At 47.2% G+C, this 22,141-nt stretch overlaps 2 protein-coding genes across 19 annotated transcripts in view; one reads left to right on the top strand and one right to left on the bottom strand.

Annotated features, from left to right (window-relative positions):
- The window catches only part of RNF8 (ring finger protein 8), a 43,271-nt gene that overhangs the window by 7,675 nt on the left and 13,455 nt on the right, over window positions 1–22,141 (bottom strand). For 2 of the 15 annotated variants that reach the window (XM_086878333.1, XM_086878328.1), the window contains exons 3-5: window positions 20,436–20,505; window positions 2,735–2,863; window positions 477–1,217 (exon numbers count right to left, since the gene is read on the bottom strand). In XM_086878333.1, coding sequence (XP_086734459.1) covers window positions 477–1,217; window positions 2,735–2,803 — 810 coding nt within the window. In that variant the 5' untranslated portion in view covers window positions 2,804–2,863; window positions 20,436–20,505. Of the gene's footprint in view, window positions 1–476; window positions 1,218–2,734; window positions 2,864–3,929; window positions 4,949–5,264; window positions 5,685–20,435; window positions 20,506–22,141 lie in introns of those variants that run through there. The other 13 variants (XM_086878334.1, XM_023924421.2, XM_086878337.1 and 10 more) reach the window with 10 other exon arrangements.
- Window positions 4,845–22,006, top strand: AARS2 (alanyl-tRNA synthetase 2, mitochondrial). Of its 4 annotated transcripts, XM_086878322.1 has the most exons (23): window positions 4,872–5,238; window positions 5,580–5,768; window positions 6,407–6,552; window positions 7,042–7,236; window positions 7,756–7,900; window positions 8,331–8,476; window positions 8,770–8,878; window positions 9,170–9,208; window positions 9,865–9,976; window positions 10,485–10,612; window positions 11,368–11,518; window positions 13,281–13,450; window positions 14,417–14,530; window positions 14,922–15,062; window positions 15,675–15,812; window positions 16,216–16,325; window positions 16,540–16,587; window positions 17,791–17,899; window positions 19,394–19,516; window positions 19,854–19,964; window positions 20,800–20,883; window positions 21,000–21,110; window positions 21,488–22,006. In XM_086878322.1, the coding sequence occupies exons 1-23, from the start codon at window positions 5,014–5,016 to the stop codon at window positions 21,650–21,652; spliced, it is 3,009 nt and encodes a 1,002-aa protein (XP_086734448.1). In that variant the 5' UTR covers window positions 4,872–5,013; the 3' UTR covers window positions 21,653–22,006. The 4 variants fall into 4 exon arrangements, with proteins under 4 accessions (XP_023804051.2, XP_086734448.1, XP_086734449.1 ...); XM_023948283.2 differs by lacking the exon at window positions 16,540–16,587 and having other exon boundaries at window positions 4,845–5,238; XM_086878323.1 differs by lacking the exon at window positions 14,922–15,062 and having other exon boundaries at window positions 4,878–5,238.

Raw genomic sequence — 22,141 nt, 5'->3', positions numbered from 1 at the left:
TTGAAAGTAGGAAAAGAATCTCCTTCCCTCCAAGGATAAAGGCACGCAGTATTTCATTGATTTTAAAGACAGTGCATTTGCCATGCAAACTGAGCATTATTTCAGCCATGTGATGAGAGAAATTCACACTTAAAGTGATTACTTTTCAACTTGTCCTCTCTATAAGCATGAGAGATCAGGCAAAGACTTCCATTCTTTTATTTAAAAACATGCTTCCTTCCCAACTGAAATGCTTTATTTTGCACCTTTTTCTGACTTCTCCATGCAGACAAATCTCTTCTGTCTCTGCCCTTTCTTTCCGTACATGCACTGTTTTACGTGCCAAGTTAAATACTTCCATGAAAATTTTAGCAGGGGTAATTCACACAAACACTATTTGTGTTACTGTATAGTTCAAGAGCTATTTTGGATCAAAGCCTTATATGAGGCACTCCTTAAAGTGAAGACACAGGCCGAAATTGTTATCACCATTATACCTCTAGCTTCTGCTGCTCTTTACAGAATGTCCTCTCCAGCTCTTCCACCTGCTGCTGCTGATGCTCTTGTTCCATGCAGAGTTGGTTCTGCAACTCCTGCAGCTCCTGTTCCATCAGAAGGATTTCCTTCTGATCACACTTCCCGTGCTTCTGCTTCACATTCAGAACTTCAGATTGCTTCTCCTGCACTTTGACCTTTAATTTCATTGTATCTACTAACGATTTCCTCAGCATTTTCAAGCCAGTCCATGACTCTGCAAGGCCAGAGCCTTTCTGGTCCTTCTGGGGGACAGTCACAGCTTTCTTGGAGTCAACAGGGCTACCATGCACTGGACCACTATCCCCCTCACTGGGTCCAGGAGAAGACAGCTTGGCATCCATCTTCTCTGTTAGCCGTCTGGCCTCTTCCGCCTCTGCCCATGGTTTATCTAAAGGCTCATTGTCAAAGGACATTCTGTCTCTTTTGCATCTGGAGTTTGAAGGGCCTTCTGATCCAGATGTCTCCAATTCCTCCAAACTACATTTACGTTTAGTTCTTGAACTCTTAGCTTTCCCTAGGTCACTTCTTTGGGCTAAAAAGGGTCTAATTTTCTCCCATTCATCTTTAATTACTTCATACTCATATTCAGCGGTCTCTCTGTTTTCCAAAGGCACTCCTAACTGTATACGGTCTCCTTCAGCAATAGGATAGACTTTCGATGGATCCAGGCGCTGTTTGTTAAGCCAGACTCCATTTAGACTCTGCCAATAAACACAGAATCACCAAAATTTAATATGTAGTTACAGAGTCCTCTGTAAGTTATTTCTGGCAACTGTAAATAAACACAGCCAACCTCTCCAGTGCTTCAGAACAAACCACCTCTTTAAATAAAGCTTGTAATATCCAGCTTATTTGCTCAGTGTTGAATTTATTACTGCACTGTATTATTTACTAAACATTATTCTTGCATTACAGATTTTCTGTACGATCACCAAGAACAACATTTTGACATACGTGCTTGTGCAGAAGGAAAACAATGATCTCTGAGGGGAAAAACTTGCATAAAAGCTTCTGAAATAAGAATTAACTAATAAAAAGACTCCACAATAGATCATTGTCAGGAACATTAAGTACTACAGTAATTATTCTGTTACCTGAAATTCCAGAAAAAAAAAAAAAAAGGAAATAAGAAGCAGCTTTGGTTATATTCCTTGAAGAAAAACAAAGTTTTCCATAAATACAAGGAAACTATAAAGAAGGAAAATGTTCTTCTAGAGATAATGCTCAAAGCACAAAAAAGATTTTGAAATTAGCTCAATAAATAGTTTTCAAAACCAGCAAAACTGGTTTGTGCTCATGATGAACTGCAGAAACACTAGGAACTGACATATCTAAATGAGATTCAATGAAACAAGCTGACCAACAGTGAAAATAGACAGGAAGTGTTCATAGGATCTATGGTAGATGTTCCCTATCATGCAGTAACATTAAGTTTTCAAGTTTATACATGTACTACAAGAGGGTTTTGTTTAAGATCAGTGTAATTTTAATAGTAGCCACTCCATTCCTTTCTGACTAATCTGCTGTTGACCCAAATATCCTTCAAATCTGCATGATGTGTTGAACATTTTTGTTCTACCAGTGCTGCTTTAAACCAAATTACTCATTTTACTGTTTTCAGACCAAATGAGAAAGTGGAGACATCATTATATAAAAAACAGATTACTGAAGTCAGTGAGACCCAGGTGATGACTCTGATACCAACATTTTATCCTAATCAGCTGAGAAGAACTTTCAGGAGAAATTCGTTTGTATACAACATGAAGCATGGTTTTTCTGACACTAGATTCTCATGGAAGTTGATAACCATTAAAGCAATTGTGTCACTACAATAAGGAGTTGCACTTTATTTTTTCATTAGTACTACAAGAATGTTATCCTTTTGAAAGGATAAAATCCTATGTCAAAATTCATCTAGGATATTTTTTTAAGAAAGTGACACCAAACAGGTTCACAGAATGCAAAGTGCACTTGGCTTGGCCACACTGGTCTTGAAAATGTTAAACCAAGAGGTGGATCTACATACAGAAAGTAATATAGCTTGCATGCCAACTGCAGCAGACTAAAGTTTCCTGCTGGAAGCGCACATTAGGCAAGACACATTCCCATGGACCTTCTATCACACTTACACTGTATCATAGCCCATACATTGCTAGATCCAAATTGATCTAGCAATCAATGAATCTAAGAGCACAAGGTCTTCAATTGGTCTCTGTACCTTGTTATCCTTGACAGTCCACTGCCCTTCTGCATTCTGCTGGAAGACACAGTGCTTACGAGAGATCATCAAGGGACAGGTTTTTGACACCAGCTGGTATGTGATATCTAATCCTCGGCCTACAGTCACCTAAAAATAAAGTAGTTTAGTTACTGCAATCAGCAATGACATGGTAAATTCAGTTTACATCATTTTAATTTAAGTACAGCAAAACTCTAGATCAACATCTTATGGTTATTTCCAGAAAGTCTGTCATAATATGATTATTTTTCATTTAAATTTAAGAGAAGATAGAAAATGGAAGCTTACAAAGTTTGAAGTATTATCTTTCTCCCCCACTGAGGAAAATTTTACTTCTCTGAAGCACATTACAACCTTGGTTTCATGGAAATTTCCTTCAGCAGCAAAGCTACTCAAAGCCACTCACAAAACATCTGTGTCCCACCTCAGTCATTACCTAAACAAATGTGATTTCTTCAAACCAGCACTACTGTGTGTGGGTCTCAAGATTACTTCTTACCCTTTCCTTTTGCTAGTTGCATCTGTTCAACCATTTGTGAACAGGAAAGATACAGGAAAAAATAGCCCAGAAAACTGCCATCAAAAAAAGTGCACACCCCACATTGCCCTAAATACACAATACTTTTGTAAATCACAGCACTGATCCTATGGCTCAGAATCTAAGCTACACGTGGGTGATGCTGTGTAGTGAAAGTGATCTAAATAACTGAGTCTAAATCAGACTCTAATAGTATCTTCTGGAAAAAGGGACATAATTTAATTGTACTATTGCACCATATTTTATTAAATCGCATCTAATTTCAGATTGCCATTTAAAGCACATCCCTTAAAGCACTGAAGTGGTCACAGCACCAAGCCTGACAGGGTTCAAGAAGTGTTTAGACAACACTCTCAGGCATGTGGTGTGATTCTTAGGGCTGTCCTGTGCAGAGTCAGGAGTTGCACTCAATGATCTTGGTGGGTCCCTCCCTGCCAACTCAGGGTGTTCTATGAATTACGACTTAAATCTCCAGCAAAAGCAGTTTGTGCTCTGTGGCCTGGCACACCTAAAGCACCAGAATGCCATTAGCCTCCCTGCTGCCTATGACAACCACTGTGCAGACAATCAGAGCAGTAACATCCCAAACCGGATTCTCTGCACAATTATCAGCACTCTGGCTGCAAGTTGTATTACCTCCATTCCTTTGCTGAGGTGGTCTGCACATCTCAGGGCTTCAAATCCACGATGGGACAGAAACAAAATCGTACGTTTGGATAGGTGCTTTTTGCAGTGTGTGAGCACAGGGCCTTGGCCACAGCATCATCCACACCATCTAACTACCTGCCTGATTTTGGCCACTAGAACAGCAGTCCTTTAACAATACCCCAACCTCACCACAAGTCTTTGCCTGCTGGGTTTTAGGGAGGAGTAGCAGGACCCATTTTTCTATTAAAAAACATGATCGCTGAGAAAACGGCTATTCCTGTACCGCACCAAAACATAACTAAAACAATTTAAACACGACCTCATTTACACCCGAATAACTTATGTCTTACGTACTATTAACCTCAGCAAAGCATTGCCTTGTTAATTAGGCCACGGACTACCTCGTCCTCATTTACGTCCCCGTCACACGAACAACTCTATCTAAATATGACATAAGAATTTAAAGAGATAAACAAGCAAAGGCTTGGCCAAGTCGACTCCAGCGCCTGGGTCCGCCCTCCCCGCCCTCGGGCGTTACCGGGGCTGAACGGCATCCGCTGGTGCCGCCCGGCGGGGAGGCCGGGCGAGGGCTGGGGTGAGCCCTCCGAACGGCCACGAATGGCGGCTGCTCCTTAAGCGGGACGAGGCTTTCCTCCTGGGAAGCACTGTCAGAAACGAGTTCCGCCCAAACTACGCCCCAAGAGCCGTGCCCACCCGCCCGCTCCGGGGGGCCGGAGCCCGGCGCGGCTCACCTGCGTGCCGGCCTCCAGCAGGAGCCAGTCGCAGCTAGCCCCAACTCGGCGGAGGCACCAGGCCAGGCACGACACCCCGCGCACCGCCATGGCGCCCGCCCGGCGCGATCGCTGCGGCGGCGGGGACGGAACGGGACGGGGCGGGGCGGCCACGCCCGACCGAGCCCGGGCCGTGATCGGGGCCCGCGCGTGCGCCGCAGGACCCGTGGGGCCGATGGAGCGGCCTTTTCCCGCAGTCTCGCCGCTCTCCTCCGCGTCCCGCCTCCCCCTCGCACCGCCCCTTCCGGGCGCCCCGGAGCCGCCGTCCGCCGTGGGGCGCCATGGCTGCGGCCGCCCGGCTGCGGCGGCGGCTGCTGCTGGCGGTGCCGTGCCGCTGGCGCTGTAGCTTCCGCCGCGGTGGTGCCGCCTGCCCGTCGGCGGGGCAGGTCCGCGCCGCCTTCCTGCGTTTCTTCGAAGAGCGCCACGGCCACCGCCGCCTGCCCTCGGCCCCCGTGCGGCCCCGCGGCGACCCGCGCCTCCTCTTCGTCAACGCGGGCATGAACCAGGTGCTCTCCCCGCCCCCGCATCTCACCTCCTCCGGCTCACCGGCGCTTCCGCGTCTCCAGAGGAGCGCGGCCGGCTTGGGGTGTCCCCTACTAAGGAGATACCCGGCGTTGCTTTGGGCTGCCTCCTGGATGCCTCTCGTAGTGCCCGCTGTTGGGAGTCTCTCGCTGGCGATAGTTAAGAACTGTCTGAATACAGTCCTGTGCCGTGTGTTCTAAAACGAACTTGCTTAAGCAGTGACCCACTGTGGCCCCAGCCTGACCCTTTCTGTGTTCCAGGAGCCCGAGGCGCAGGCCCCTGCGCTGGGTGGCATCTGTCCATAGCGGGTGTCTCTCATTTCCAGTTCAAGCCCGTTTTCCTGGGCACGGTGCACCCCCGGAGCGAGCTGGCCCAGCACAGGCGGGTGGTGAACAGCCAGAAGTGTGTGCGTGCAGGAGGGAAGCACAACGATCTGGAGGATGTGGGCCGAGATACTTACCATCACACGTTCTTCGAGATGCTGGGCAATTGGTCCTTCGGGGATTACTTTAAGGTGAGGTGATAGGAGTGAACCCTTCCTAGGGGAAAACATAGCCTTTCTTTCAGAGCTGTGCTGTAGTGCCATGGGACCATGTGCAGAAGGCGTTTTGGTAAGATCCAGATTCATTTCTGGGAGCTCTGTGGCCTGGAACAGAGGTGGTCAGCTCATGGGCTCTGTCGCTGAATGTGTCCTGCAAACTCTTTATGTACTCAGCCTGTCAAAGCTGTGGCCAAGATATAAAAATCAAAGTTCTCTGTGAGAATGCCAGTGTTGACCTCTTAATATGGTGAAAAGAGGTTAGCAGTTCATTCAATGATTATTACTAGAAAGTTTGAAAAGGGAGGAGGAATACAGGGAGGTTTTTTAGGTGGTGAATACATTTTTTTGTTTGGGAAGAAAATAATTCATGTAACTCTGCCGGTAAGCACATAGATGCACGTCATGCTGAAGGTCTCACATTTTAGGAATATCAATTTTCCACTGGCAGAAGTTAGCTGTCTCACTCTTCTGACCTTCATCCTGCTCTTTGCAATGCATGTGAAAATTAGAAAGGGAGAGAAACAGCTGAAATTAACTTCTTTGTTGTTTGACTCCAGTTCTAAAGACCCTTCCTGAATTACTGTGCTTCATTTATTTCCCTACCTGCTCAGGAGGAGGCATGTAGCATGGCATGGGAGCTCTTGACAGAGGTCTATGAGATCCCCAGAGATCATCTCTACGTCACCTATTTTGGTGGAGACCCCTCCCTGGGGCTGAGCGCAGATGAGGAGTGCAGGGATGTGTGGCTCCGCCTGGGGTAAGTGTGTTAGACAAGAGGTTCTGAGCAGCAGGTGCTGGCATTTCACTTTCCACAGTTCTGCATTTGCTCTTTAGTTGGTCAGCTGTAGGGACCAGAGATTACGTTTTAAACTCATTTTGTTTCTGGTTTCTTTGGGCTGTTAAAGGTCAGCTGAGCTCTGAGCTTACTGGGTCTCTTGAACTTCTGGTTCATTCTCAGATAGCATCAGTGATGGTTGGCCTGGATGAAGTGTGTACAGGATCTTTAGTCCTTTGCTTCCTCTCCATCTTGAGATTACGTTCTCTGAAAGTGAGTGATGGCTGCTTCAGTGAGAGGGTGCAGCCATTGCAGAGAGCACTGCTGTGCTTTGAGAGCTTGTTCCAGGCTGTATGTAGGCTTTGAACCCAAGTCAGCAAACTCTATGCCACTCATGGTGTTCAGGTCTTGTCTCTGCTCCAAAGAGCAAGTGCTCCACAGCACTGCCACCTCTGTTGTTTGCCTTTCCAGGGTTCCTGCCAGTCACGTGCTTCCTTTCCCACTGAAGGATAACTTCTGGGAGATGGGGGACACAGGTCCCTGTGGTCCCTGCACAGAGATCCACTACGACCATGTGGGTGGTGGCAGAAATGCTGCAGCACTGGTGAACCAGGGCAGCCCTGATGTAGTGGAGATCTGGAACTTGGTCTTCATGCAGTACAGCAGGTACCAAGCATCTCATCTGAATTCCAGAGCCTTTCCCCCTAGCCTGACTTCAAAATCGTGTATATTCTCAGACATACCACTGTTTTGCAGAAGGTGGCAATACCAGGAGAAAGAGAGAAGCTATGGAGATTTGTCCAGCATGGCTCTTGGTCCCTTTTGCTTTATTTCCCTGTCTTCTTCAACCCTCACTGCCAATTCTCCCTTAATGCTGCCTTCCAGAGATCTCTTGAGGTCAGCAGCAGCCTGGAGAAGGAGGAGAAGGCCTTTGGCCCTTTTAGGGAAGGCCTTTTTCCTTACATTGCAGCCTATCTTTACTATGTGATGGTCAGATCCTGGCTGCCTGACAGGGCCAAGGCAGGCTGCTGTCACTCTTGTCCCTGAGCTTCCTTGTGCTGAGTCACCTGCTGTTTCTATCCCCTGTCACTTTCCCATTCTCTTTGAGTCACCTGTTCCTTGTTTTTGCATGTGAACTGATCCTTGCTTTTCTTTTGCCTTTTATTTTTCCTGCCTGGCTGACAGAGAGGTTGAGGGGAATCTCCTTCCCTTGCCACAGCACCACGTGGATACAGGAATGGGTCTGGAAAGGCTGGTGACAGTTCTGCAGAACAAACGCTCCAACTATGACACAGATCTCTTCACTCCCATCTTGGATGCCATTCACAAGGTGATGGTGCTTCTGCTCAGAGTCACAGTTCAACAAAAGCTCCATGGACAAAGACTGCTTGCTGGGTAGCATAGTACAGCCTTCTCTGAATGCTGATGAGCAGACTCTTGAGACAGGAGGTTATGTCCTGCCAGGTCCAATGCAGTGCTCTAGAAAAAAGAGGGAATTCCAGGTTGGAAATCTGCTGGAATATCAGCACTGCTGATTTATTTTTCCTTCAAAGTGTCTTAAGCTACTCAGTGCCAGGGCATTGGCTGACCTGTATTAGTCTTGGTCTGTAGTGCTGTGGAAGGATTTAATGAGTACATCTTAGGTGCATGAGGTTCAGAGGTAGTTGAAAAACATTATGTCAGGCTGGCTGCCTTTTGCATTGGAACTTCTTCTGCAGCCTTTACTTTCTGCTGATTTTTCTCTCTGCTTTCTCTTTTAGGGCTGCAGGGCACCCAGATACCAGGGTTTGATCGGGGATGCTGATTTTGGGCGTGTGAACATGGCCTACCGCGTGGTGGCAGATCACGTACGCACCTTGTGCGTCTGCATCACTGATGGCATTTACCCAGGCTTCTCTGGAGCAGAGTAAGGACATAAGGAAATGGTATGGGGTGGAGGAAATTAGGTCTAGAAAGGAATATGAACAGCCAGGGAAGAGGTTCTGATGTGGGCCCCAGATAGGGTGTTCATGAGCTTTTGGGTAGGCAGAAAGAGGAGAGCTGGGAAGTGCTTCCAATCTGCAGACTTTCCCTTGGATGGGTGTAGAATGTTGGGAGCAGCTGGCCTGTGCTGATGAATCAGACCAGAGGAGCTGGGGGATGTTGAAGCTGGGCAGGGATGCTCAAAAGGCTGCCTGAGGAGTCCTGCCCTGTTTTCAGATTGGTGCTGCGTCGGATCCTGCGCAGGGCTGTACGCTTTTGCTCTGAAATTCTACAGGCTCCACCTGGGCTCCTGGCCTCCCTGGTGCCTACTGTAGTGGAAGTGCTGGTGAGTAAAACTGCTGTCTTGGGCAAAAAAGATCATCACACATGTCCCTTTTCCACACACTGTCAGAAATCTCCAGGAGCTCCAGGAAATTGTACCTGATGCTGTACATTCCAGCATTAAAAACCTCTTGTCCCCTTATCACTTGCGATGGGAGGGAGGGGACCTCGTGGCATCAATGGTAAAGTTAGCACATAAGTGTATGCAAGTAACCTCTGTAATGTTTGTGGCATGCTCTGAGACCCCCTGCATCTTCCTGAGGATGTTTTCACTAACTGATGGTCACTTCCACAGGGAGATGCTTATCCAGAGCTGACAAGGAATGCTAACCAGGTGAGCAATGTGGAATCCTCCTGCCTCATTATCTTTGTGAGGCACTGCTCTCAGGGCCAGAAATCAGCCTGCCCTTGGGACTTAGCTGAAGGAATTTGCATAGCCTCCCCTAAAACCATGTTCTTGTGGGTGGGCTGAGATGTGCCGGGCACAAGAAGTATCTGGCAGATTTCCATGTGGGAGCTCCACCAGGTCCTTAGCAGGGACTGCATGTCCTGTGTAAGGTGGCTGTTGCTCTAAAAAAGCTACAGTAGCTTTTTTGGTTGAGTGCAAGTACAGCCTGTCCTCACCCAGGTACCCTTTGTCTGAAGTGGAGTGATGATTTAAGACTAGTCCCAGCTTGCTTCCACTGACAGCAACTTCTCTGGCTGCTCCAGACGTACAGTTGTAATTGGGTCACAGATATTAATACCCAATAGGGAACATTTGTCAGCCTAAAGCTTTCCCCATGTGGATGGTCAATATTTCCTTGACAGGAACGGTGACAGGAGGCACAATGACTTTGGCACTGTTCTATAGTGCATCGGAGCCATGTTGTGATGGATACGTGCAGAACAAAAAGGCTGGTTGATATGCTTTGAGCTGGCTGAGCAGGGCTGAGCTGGGCTGGGGAACACCCTGAAATGTTGTGGCTAACCCTTCTGATCCTTGGGCAGATCAAGGATATCATCAATGAGAACGAGGCTGCGTTTCTGTCCTCCCTGGAGCGTGGGAGGCGCATCATTGAGCGGACAGTGCAGCAGATGGAGCCCTCCACAAATTTCCCAGGTGAGCGTCCCTCCTCTGACAAGCTGCACTTAGAGACATTCTGCTTTAGGTCCTCATAAGCATTGCAGTCAAAACTGGTGGATGGTTGCCTCCCCTGCATTTCCTGTGACTGTCTAGCCCCAGACAGAGGAGCAGATGTTCCTTTCTCCAGATTGCAGTTGTTTTCTAGTACTTCATCCTCACAACAAAGTAGGCACCAGGCAAGCTGTTTTATTGACTTATCAACAAGGTCCTTATAAGACACAGCTGCGAGGAGTAGCACAGGATCCAACCACTGCACTGCCTGTCTAGATGTGCTGCACTGAATTTTAGCAGGAATGGGGCTGTGTAGAAATACTAATACTCAGTCTCATACAAGAAGAACTCCACGGCTTCTCTTCCCCATTAACATACAGTTGCACACAATACAGGTGGATCCAGTTACCAAAGCACACCAGATTGGTCCCATCCAGACAAATCTTGAGATGCCTTTGCTTTCTGTGTTCTTGTCCTTTTTTTTGTCTTACAGCTGAAGTAGCCTGGTCTCTCTATGGGAGTTTGGGATTCCCTCTGGATCTGATTGACTTGATGCTTGAAGAGAAGGGAATCAGTTTGGATTCCACTGCTTTTAACGAACTTGCTCTGGAAGATGCGAAGGTAAAAGGGGACCTGCTTTGTCAGAATAATTCAAAGCCTTAACTGTCTCTTGCGAACATGGAAGCAGGATCCCTTTCACTGCTGAGACTCTTCAGAGCACCACAGGGCTACATGCCCCCTCGCTGAGGGGGAAGTGAGTCTGAGATAGCAGAGTCATCACAATCCCCTTGTTTCTGAATGTGGAACTGAAGTATTGGTTGGTGATTTTTCTTCAGGTATTTTATGATGCTGACTGTTGCTGGAGTGAAGGTTATAAAATATTTATATAGCTAAGGACAGTCCTCTGTTAGTCATGTAGTCTAACTTCTCACACAAAGTAGAACCAGCTTAGACAGCTCAAGCAGCAAATTATTTATGAAGAGTTTACAAAATCTCCTTGATCTCTGTAGTGCTGAAATATTTGCAATGCCCACCCACCAGTTTGCAATTACCACACCCCTGAGTGCGGTAATTGGTTTGAGGCCTTGCTCTCATTAGCTTTAATGGCCTGGAAGCTTCACAGCTACACAGCAAGCTGTGCCAGGAGGGATGTGCTAACAACTGGTATGGCCTGACTCAAGGCTAGCACAGAGTGATACTCAGTACTTGTAAGGTTTGAAGGGATGGGGTTAGTTAGCAGTAGCCTACATCAGCCTGGATCTGAACAACCCTTTTCCATGAAGGTGGAAGAAATCATTCCTAGCCTTATAGCTCCAGTTACCTGTTCGCTTGCCCCCAAGGATCTCCAGTCTAACTGTGCCTTTGCTCTGCTGCAGCGGAAGGCTGGTGGCGCACAGGCAGAACAGCCAGGGAACACAAACACCCACCTGGATGTGCATTCGCTGGCTTGGCTGCAGAGCAGGAACGTGCCTGCTACTGATGACTCTCCGAAGTACGCCTACACAGTGGGGCAGCACGGGCAGTATGGTGAGTGGCTGGCCCACCTGCAAAGCAAGCTCACTGGAGTCCCTCACATTGGCTGCTTTTGCTGCCTAACCCCATGCATGCACGATGGGTACTCCATGGTCTAAACCTGTCCACCTTGCTGCCACATCTTTTTCCCCTACCCCTGTACTTCATCCCAAACTGGGTGCTTTCCTTAGTTCCTAGGAAGGCTCTGGGCTGGTAAAGAGCTCTGGGTTGGCACCACTGGGTGACTGTTGATTTCTTCTAGAGGTAAGTCTGTCTCAAACAATTAGGCTTCTGGGTGTGTGCACTTGGGAGAAAGAAGCATAATTACACAAAGGTTTTAGGTAGTTGTGTGAAACCATGCCCCTGCTATCTCCGTGGCAGACCACTAGGTGCCAGCGCAGGCCTTTTGTCATCTGCGGTAACTGAGGTTGCTGATGCTCTATGGAAGGCATGAAGATGAGCCACAGAGAGCAAGAGGTGGTATGGCTGTCACAGACAATTAGAGATGGCTGTGTACAGCAATTCCCTTTTACCCAGTGTGCTGGTGGCAGCCCATGCTAAGCAGAAAGTGAGGCAGTCCAAGCTATATATACTACAGCAAGAGCACAACAGAGGAAAAAAGGCTAGCAGTGACATGGGCTGAAATCTCCAAGCTAGAACTGTCTCACCTTCTCAGCTTCTGAATCATGGAATAATTTGCGTTGAAGGGGATCTCTGGATGTCCAATTTCCTGTTAAAATTAACACCAGTTTCACAGTTGGATCATTTTTCTCAGAACCATGTCCATTTAAGTTTTCAGTATCTTCAGGGACAAAAATCTCACAGCCTATTTGTTTTGTGTTCTTTATCACTCTGAATGTGTAAAGGTTTTTTTCTTTACATACAGCCAGAATTTGCTGTACTCTAGTCTAGATGTACTCTCCCAAATGCTAAATAGAGATGAATAACCTCTTTCTTTGATCTGCTGGCTATATTTGTGTTCACACAGCTCAGCAGGCAGGCAGTCTTCCTTGCTGCAAGGGCACCCTGCTGGCTTGTGTTCAGCTTGCTCCCGAAAACCTAAGATTTTTGTCAGTTCATTTCTGTGGACTGTACAGATGCCTTCAAAAAACAGTCCAGTTCTTCAGTGTATCAGCCAGTCCCTGCCAATTAAGTGGGATATGGGTACATCCCATTTTGTCATGGATAGTCATTAATGAAGATGTTAAGTGGTGTTGTCCCTTACATCAGCTACCAAGTAGCTGAATATCAGTTGAACGTTGAACTACTGAACAATTCTTCCTGGGGCCCTCTGCCCAGCCAATTACATTCACACCTTGTGGTCCACTTGTCCATAGTGCCCAGGTTTGGGTACAAGGAGCCTACTGGAGAGCATGTTAGAAGGTTGCTGCATCCAGGAAGGTGACATCCCTGCTGTCCCCTATCCACAACATCTTCGTAAGATAACACCTTCAGTCAGGTTTGCCAGGCTTGCAGTGTAGCAAGATGCAGATGTGTCTGTGCCACTTTTTCTTGTACCAGGCTCATGGGGAGCCAGATTGGGTGTCCCTGCCTGCTTAGCTGCTACTCAGCAGTTCTGTCATTAGGTGAGAAGTGACTTAGTTCCGGTTCTTTGTCCTTTCTGCCAGTAGCTGTTCCTTTCCTACCAAGGCAAAGTGCCAGCTTTCAGTATAGCCCAGGTGTCGGCAGGGTTGGCATGGGGAATTGATCCCTCCTTTCCTGTTGTAATCTGACAGGCTATATGCACTAACTGCTGCTGTCTTCTTCCCCCTGACAGAATTCAGTCCGTGCCAGGCCACTGTCCTGATGCTGTACAGAGATCAGTCTCTCCATAAGGAAGTTGGGGCAGGGCAGCGCTGTGGTGTCATTTTGGACAGGACTAACTTCTATGCAGAGCAGGGAGGGCAAGACTCTGACCAAGGCTACATGATACCTTTAGGACAGCAGGTAAGGTTGCTGCCTAACCCAAGGCTGCCATGGGTTCTGAGTTGAATTCCCCAAGTGATGGGTTGTTCTACTGTGTTAATTTGCAAGCTGATGACTCTTGACAATTCCCTTGGCTTAGCATCAGAGTTGGTGGGGTAAAGCAGAATCAGCAGTAACTTCACAAGGGTATTCTTGCTACTCTGGTTGCCTCTCACAGCCCTTTGCAATTTCATCTTGCTGAGGAAGATTTTAGTCAGGTCTTCCTTCAGTATGCTGTGTTCTTGCCAGCTGGGGTTGTAATGCTGAGAGAAGTAAGTCACTGATCAGAGAGTCTGTGAACTGAGTAACTTCTCTCTGGTCAATACTGGACAGCTGCAAGTGCTGCCCAACCTGAGACCCAGTGCAAAAACTCTTATTCCTCCTAAGAGCATCAGGGAGGACCTCTAATTCTGTAGCATGTCCCCTCAGCCTTGCCAAAGGGAGAGGTTTGACCCTGTCCTGGGAAGTTACACAGGGTGCAGCCTTTTCTCCTTTCCCCATTTCCAGCTCTTGCCACCCCTGGGCCTTTTTAGTCTTTCAGAGCATTACAGTGCCTTGCTCAGCACTTCTCCCCAAGCTAAAGTGGTGTTCCAGTTTTGTTGCCATCCCAGGCATAAATGGTACTTTGGATGCCAGAGACAAGTACCTTGGGAGATGCTGTTCATTTTCTCTTGGATGAGCGTACTTGTTAAGAAAATTTGTCAGCATGGATGGTGTTACTGCCCCTCCACTGCAAGCTGGCAGCCTCAACATACATGTTGAGTGGCTGGGTACAGGCGAGGTCTAAGACACTTTGTTTGCAGTAAGCTTCTCTCTGCTTTTCCCACCCCATCCCTGTGTTTTAGGGATTGATGGGATATGTGTTTCCCAGTTGGGTCAAGCAGGTACTTAGCACAGGAATTTGGATCTTCCCTGTGTCCTAACTCATTTTTCTATCTCTTTGCTCAGGATGTACTCTTCCCTGTAGAGTCAGTTCATCTCTGTGGTGGCTATGTGATCCATGAGGTCACTGCTGTGGAAACCCTGCGTGCTGGCGACCAGCTGCAGCTCTTTGTGGATGAGGTGATAACTTAGTGCTCTTAATCTTTTCCTTGTGATGTCCTCAGTAACTTGGGCACAGCAGATCTTTGTCCCTTGTATTCTTGAGACCATTCTTCATCATAGTGTGCAGTGGGAAGGAAATACCAGAACTGACTCTGTAATTTTTGTGAGTTGTTGGTCTGTCCAAAAGTATCCAGCCTGCCCTTTACTGTTTTACAAAGATTATCCCGTGAAAAAAGAAGTTAGATCTGCCCTGTCACATAATTCATCTGACAGTTGTACTACCCATTGTTTTTCCTCCATCTTCTCCTGTCACCTCACACACAGCCTTTTCCTTATCTCTTCATGCTACCCCCTGCTCCCCTGAGCTGTGGAGAACTAGCACTCCCTGCTAACTGGTGTATGCTTTCAGGCGCAGCGCCTGGCCTGCATGACAAACCACACCGCCACTCACCTGCTGAACTTTGCACTCCGACGTGTCCTGGGTGACAGCACTGAGCAGCGGGGTTCCCATGTGACAGCAGAGCGGCTGCGCTTTGACTTTGATACCAAGGTGACTCTGAAATCCAGTTCTCAGCAGTACCAACTTACCAGTACAGCTCTTCTCTCCAGGGATTTTTCCCCTCTCCCCATAATCACTCCTTCAAAGACAAGCCACATTTTATCTGAGTAATGAAGCTTGGTCCTTTTGCATTAACCTGACCCTGAGCAGGGCTTCCTGAGGGATGAATGGGGGTCAGAAGGGAAAGGACCCTTAGCAAGGCCAGTGGTCATGAGACTGATACAAAATAGTGTAAAGGAGTCTTTGAGAGATAGTGCTTGGCTGTGGCACATATCTGATATCAGTACTGGACATTCAGGTGAGAGCATTTGTGAAGCTTTGGGTCAGGCTGAGTGCTGGCCCTGGTAATCTGTCACTCATTCCAGTATCTCCTTTGAAGACTTTGGCTGATGCTCTTGCATCAAAAATCCTTCTCTCTCATGGGAAGAGAAGGTGGGAGTGCCATGATGTTCACAGTTCCCTTTTACAAGCAGAGAAGATGAGATGCAGGGGAAGAGTGGTATGCCCAAGCTGAGTCATCTGGTGGCTGTGCCCGCATTCTCCCTCCTTCGTTTTGTACTTCTCAGGAGGTTTTTCCTGAACATGGCTGATTTGCTTTCTCAGGGCCATGTGACTGTGGAGCAGCTGCAGCAAGTGGAGCAAGTGGTCCAGGATCTGATCCAAAAAAATGAGGTGGTGTATATGGCTGAAGTCCCCCTCACACTGGCAAGAAGAGTTCAGGGACTTCGTGCAGTGGATGAGGTATGATAGGATGGCAGCACACACCTTCATGAGCCTTCTCCTTCAGCAGGAATCATCTGGGACACAAGATGTTGACACAACATGTTTCTGCAAGGGAATTGTCTCCCAGAACTCGGAAGGGAAAGTAGGACAGAGATGAGATCTCAGGAAACTTGTAAAACATGGAGCCTGGTGATGCACAGGCTTTCTACTTATGCCTGTGCACCAAAAGCCTGTCGTGTTACCAATTATTTCTTTCTCCCCATTGGTGGCTGGTTGTGGGGGAGAAGTAGTGCCACCCCCGACTCAGCGGCTGCTCTAGAACAGGGGGAAAATGAGGCAGACACCTGAAGCCATGGAATTAGTCTGTAAGCACCCCTGAATAACCATGTTGTTAGCTGCTGATCCCTGTCTCCTCTGTCAGGGGTATCCTGATCCAGTGAGGATAGTGTCCCTGGGTGTCCCTGTGGAGAATGTGCTGACCTGTGACTCTAAGGCTGCAGTGCAGACCTCTGTGGAGCTCTGCTGTGGGACGTAAGTGACTTTTACTTGCAGCTAGAAGGTATGTTTGTGGGCACTGGTGGCTGAGATAGAAGCATCATGACATGCTCACCTCCCTGTCCCTGTGAAGTTAAGTTTCCTTACTGGAAAAATATTGTGAGGACAAGATGGACTAGTTACAAAGCTTTTGAAGTTCCAGGCTGAGCAAACTTTAATGAAATGCACAGCATCTTTCCTTATTTCATAGTCTGAAACCAACCTGGAAGCCACAGAGCACCAGCAGAGTATGGGAAAGGTGTGTATGACCTGTAACATCAGGGTTGTGGTGCTTTGCCTTTGGGGTTGCAGAAGGGCTGGAGACTCCAATTCAGCTGTGAGAACTTGAGACTGCTCTGATTATTTTAATTATCTTCACCCTCATCTGCTTTTAGTAGTAATGAGAGTAGAAGAAAAGTTAATCAATCTTAGGACAGTGCTGACACGAAAAAAAAAACCAAAAAACTGGAACAAACTGGCCTTAGAGCAGATAGAGCTGAAAATGAGTAATTTTCTAGCCATGAGATCTTCTTGTGGGAGTAGTGGGACAAGAGACTGCATGGGAGAAGAGATGATGAATTCTTATGACGATGTCTGGAATGATTACTTGCGGTAACAGAACTGTGATAACAAGACACCATAGTTTTTCCTATCCAGCCTTGAATAAACAAGAAGGAAAAGGGAGGTTGTCAGTGTCCTGAGACTGCACAACTATCCTTTCTCTGGAGTCTACTGGTCAGGCAGTGAGCTGGCCTGACAAGAGAGTGGTGGAGTAGCAGATGAGTAAAAGCGAAAAATTCCAATTCATCTCACTGCTGAAGGAGAGCAAAGAAGGACACAACTTTGCTGCACTTTTTGACTGGAGCCTGCTGGGCAGGTAGCACAGAAGTTCCTCTGGAGTAGCCCCAACTCTGCTGTCTCTTGCCTTACAGGGTACTGTCACTGTCAGAGCAGACATGACACAAAGCAGATCCTTAATAAACTTTATCCAAGTTTTTTACTGTGCTCATACATAGTGTTTTTATACCCTTCTGACCCCAAAGTGAACCCCCTCCCATTGGCCATTATCACAGCCCTCAAGTCCATTGGTGGAAGCACTATTTTGAGAAAGCATACCCAAAAATAAAAAATGCAGATAAATCCTGTTTTTCCATGGTGTTTTTTGCAGCACAGATGTTTTTTGTTTTCTTTTACCTTTATCTTCTTTCTCTTCTTGTAATGGACACACAGGAGTCCTGCTGGCTTCTTTCTGTTGACTCTTTTGTCTGACTGCCAGCCTGCTGTGCACCCTCTCCATAGGGTACCATCAGGATTTTAGGGATGGGAAAGGATTCAAGGTATTGGGATTAGGATTAGGAAATGGCTACTGGATTTTGGAGTTTTCGAAAAAGAAAGCAGGGTTCCTGATTTCTGTTTGCAAAGAGCAACTCGCTTTCTTTCCTGTTCTCTGCTGACATTTTAGGCACCTTCTCCAAACAGGATCTGTGGAAGATCTGGCCATCATCAGTGAACGTCAGCTCGTCAAAGGGATTAGCCGTGTCATTGCAGTGACAGGGGGACGAGCCAAAGAGGTAAGAAAGAGGGAACTGAGATTTCTGCCATGTCGAGGCAATGCCAGAAGGACCAAACTTTATAGGCTCCTCATAGACAATTAGATCCCCACTGCTTTGGTTGGAGCCTCCCTGCTGTGCCTCATCTGGCATCTTGCTTCAGCCTTGGACTCAGCTCTGCTACTGTACCTCGCTATTCACCTCCTTTTCCTCTCATCCTACTTCTCTGTCTCCTTGACCTTATTTTCTCCCTTCAGACATCCGTTTCCAAGATAAAAACTTGCACAAAATATCAGGTAGCCCCTGGTCTATGAATTTCAATCCCCCAGTAGATATTTTAAGATGTAATTCTTTGTACATTGATTTTGGCTCCTGCATATTACAGCTGGATTTGCACTTTATGATTAAAGGGTTTTGGCCTCATTCTTACAGCCCTTTTGCTTTCTTTATTTAGTCTTTTTCCTGCTAAACTGTGATTCTGGTCTAGCTGGTTCTGTGTAAGTAAGTAACCTACTATTGTGTTCATGAGATCACTCTGTCCTTTGAGTATTTGGAAGTGTCAGGTGCCCCATAAGCCTTCCCTCTTCCTTTAAGGCTGATGTCAGAGGAGGATGACTCATAGTCACTGGAATTGGAAAGACTAAAGGCAAAGCCCACCCGTGCAAATCTGTTAGTTTTTGGTTGGCCATTCCCTGTGCATCTATGTCCCAGAGAGGCTTTTCTTCATGCAGAAGAACAAAAAGCTGCAGGGCAGAACTGCATGCTTTGCTGGAATTGCTGACCTGGAGAGCTCCTGAGAGGAGCTCTGTGCAAGTGTTAATGAGACAAAGGAGACTGCAGGTCTCAGAGAATTACTTGAAATGAGGGTTGTGTGTCCTAGCTAGGCAGAGCAGTCCTCTGCTGTCCTGCAGATGGTCTTGCAGGACCATCCTGGGCACAGAGATCTGGCAGGGAGGAAATACTCCAAACCATAAGGATTGGCACTGGTGAAAAAAGCTTGTAATAGCTTTTTAAAAAATAATTAATAGTAATTGTTGGTGAAAACAGTAAGAAATATATCAGGATAAACTCAGGAAATATGCTTGAACAGCTGATGAGGTTTCTTTTAATGTTAGTGTTTCTCTTGTTTCTTCAGTCAGCAGTTTCAAGATTGCATTTGCTAATGGAAAAAGATTTCTAAGATGTTCCACAGAGCTCCCCAGTTTTTCCTCCATGAAATCCTGATGATTTTGGTGCAAATTTTTGAGTAAACATGAATTTCAACCATAAATACCACTTAAAGCTCGACAGCTTGGTCTGCCTAAATGTGACCATCTAGTGTTGATTGCAAATCTGGAGAGGAATCTTGTATTTCAGAGTCTTGCAGTAACAGTCATTCCTAAACCATCTGTGTCTTCTTACTGGATTCTGAGGAGCATTTCCATGTTCATGACCCTGCTTTCTCCCCACTTTCTTCATCCCTGTGGATAGTTTCTGTTGCTGCATATGAAGCATGCATTCCTTCCATCTCTGCAGGCCCGGGAAGTAGGCCAGTGCTTGGCTATGGAAGTGGACTCTGTCTCCCTGCGAATGAAGCAGAGGATCACCTCTATTCCTAAGATGCAGGACCTCTCCAAAGAAGTGGGCCAGTTGACTAAAGTAAGGATTACACTCCTGTACAGAAAGAGCCCAGCATGGGCACGTGAGACACATGACTTTTTCCCTATCAGGTTCACATCTTACCATGGTCAGTAGCAAGGGCAAGTTGCTACCTGCTATTGCTTCCTTGGTCATAAGGATTTTTGCCAGCGTTCAGGTGGCTGTGTTGCAGATGGCAGCTGAAAAGAGAAAGCTGCTCAGCACAGTAACTGACTGCCCTGATCACGTGGGTTAAAGCAGGGTCTGGGAAGAGGCCATGCTCTAGCCTGACCTTCCAGAGAACTAGCACTTTGTCTAGGGGTAGTTTAATGTTCTTACAGAGCAAATTGTCTTGCAGGTGGTGGCCAGTGCTGCAATGCCCCAGTGGCAGAGAAAAGAACTGCAGACCATCCTGAAAGTACTACAGCGAACAGCCAACACAGCTGTCAAGAAACTGGAGCTGCAGCAGGTACAGAGGCAGCAGCACAGACTTGCAGCCAGCTGTAGCACACACCAGTGGACCTGGTTTCTCTGTCACACTTCATAGCCACTCAGTCACTAGGGTGTCAGAAGGCAGAAGAAAGCCCGTACAATCATGCACAGTGCAGCACAAGCATTGTGTTGGGTTAATTTCACTGGCCATTGTTTAAAATGCAGAGCATGACTGGCTGGGCTCTTAGCACTTGCAGAATTTCCATGGCTCCCTACCTGTGAGAACAGAGAGCCCTGTACCAGCATTTCTGGCCAACACCAATAGGCACTGGGCATCACTTTTTTTATGCATGGAGAAGATGAGATGGTTCTCACAGTGGGCTTAACAAAGTTGTACAGTCAGACAGTGACAGGATAGTCTTTCTTCCAGCTACATGGATCTTGCTGAGCTTCCCACACATATTTGTGTTCTGACAATTTACATTGAAAGCAGATTAGAAATACTTACTGGTAACTCAGAGATCTCAGGAAGAGCTATCCTTTCCTTAGAGTAGGAGCATCTTGCCACAGAACCCTTCCTGAAAAATGTGGCACTTTATAAGTCTAGGAGAGAGTCTGGAGACTGAATGAGTCACTCTATTCCACTTTTGACAGGGGTTCATCTCTGCTTGCATTTGAGGAAGGAGGGCTGTCTCCACATGGAGATTTCAGCCTGCTAGTCTTAATTTGACTTCTGCTATCAAACATCTCCTGTCTGTCCCACAGAGCAGCGCTTGCATTCCCTTTATGTATATACTACATGGATATATCCCCATCCAACCCACCCTGTGCCACCTGTAGCCCTTCAAAGTGCTGTGTTTTTCTCTCTCCAGGCTGAGAAAGTGGCACAAATCTTGCTAGCAAAATACTGCAACCAGCCTGTCATCATTGATACTGTCCCAGTTGATTCCCTCTCTGTGAGTAATCCACATTGTTTCTTGGCCCAATGGTACCTCAGGTGCTGCAAACAGTAAGAAGGAGTTGCTCATCTCCTTTGCTGTTGACTGACCTCTCTTCTCCCTGCCTCTCCTAGATCCTAATGAAAGTAGTGAACAAGCTGTGTGACAAGTCTCCTGGCACATCAGTCTTGCTGCTCAGCCCTCAAGCTTCGGGTGAGGTGCTCTGTGCCTGTCAGGTGTCCAAGGTAAACAGAACCCTGATAGAGACAAGGGGACCCTGCCTGCCAAGGGGGATTGGACCCACTGCTCAGCAGGTCCTGCTTCAGGCTTTTCCTGGAGTTGTGCCCAGTGTTGGTAGTTAATCACACAGGGGCAGGACCTGAGAGGACTGTACTGGCACCAGATGTGCTTTCAGTCTCTGCTGGGCACAGATATCCCTGGATCCTCCAGGCTGTGTTTGCCCAGGGGCAAGACACAGCGTTAACATGTAAGCTCAGCCTTTGTGATCTTCACAGTCATGACTACCTCAGGCTGAGTGAGGAGAGGATGCTGTTACCTTTCTTTATTCATAGACTTCAGGCTGCCCCACGGTAAAAATAACTTGCCTGTGTCTCTTCCCCAGAACTGCCTTCCTGTGTTCTCTGCTGCTGACTGGGCTGTGGCTGTCTGTACAAAGATGGAAGGGAAAGCAGGAGGCTCTCCCATCGTAGCTAAGGGCAGTGGAAATGCCAAAGGCATGCAGGGAGCCCTGACTACTGCACTGGAGTTTGCTCAGAGCAAACTGTGATGCTTAGTGCCAGAACAGCTGTATGCACCCAGCTGGACACTTGATACCAAGCATATACTCTGCTCATCTGAAAGGATTAGCAGCTGAACATTGCTGCAACCACTGCCTTGGAGCACTTGAAGCACTTGACTTCTGACCATCCAGGATCAGCAGAGACCCTGCTGACAGAATGATGCTGCCTGTATACAGGACGAGTATATGGGGATGGAGCCTTGGAAAGCAACAGCAGATCCTGCTTCTCATGGAACAGTGCAGATCTTGCCACAAGACCAGCACTGAGATTTTGTGAGAATCTGGGGAGTTGGCACTGTTATCTTAAAGCCATTAAAGGGTAGAGAGTGTCCAATAACCTTATGTTTCTTGTTACCTGCGTCTTTTTGTTTCTTCTCTGGCAGAGGGGTTCGTTCTGCCCCTGCAGCTCCAGAAGTCAGCACGTACTCATGTCTAAGCAGTTCTTTACTACTTCAGACCTCAGGACACCCCTCTGAT

This window comes from Cyanistes caeruleus, chromosome 2 (genome assembly GCF_971803275.1).
Source record: "Cyanistes caeruleus chromosome 2, bCyaCae1.hap1.1, whole genome shotgun sequence".
In the NCBI taxonomy this organism is placed as follows: domain Eukaryota; kingdom Metazoa; phylum Chordata; class Aves; order Passeriformes; family Paridae; genus Cyanistes; species Cyanistes caeruleus.
Note: the sequence above shows the minus strand (reverse complement) of the source record. Positions and strands in the feature narration are given on the sequence as shown.

Bases quoted from the DNA above. Each gene is read 5' to 3' on its own strand.
- AARS2 (XM_086878322.1), top strand. From the start codon at position 5,014: ATGGCTGCGGCCGCCCGGCTGCGGCGGCGGCTGCTGCTGGCGGTGCCG. The intron at 7,901-8,330 runs GTGATGGTGCTT...TTTCTCTTTTAG, and splicing joins TCTTGGATGCCATTCACAAG to GGCTGCAGGGCACCCAGATA. The intron at 11,519-13,280 runs GTGAGTGGCTGG...TCCCCCTGACAG, and splicing joins GGGGCAGCACGGGCAGTATG to AATTCAGTCCGTGCCAGGCC.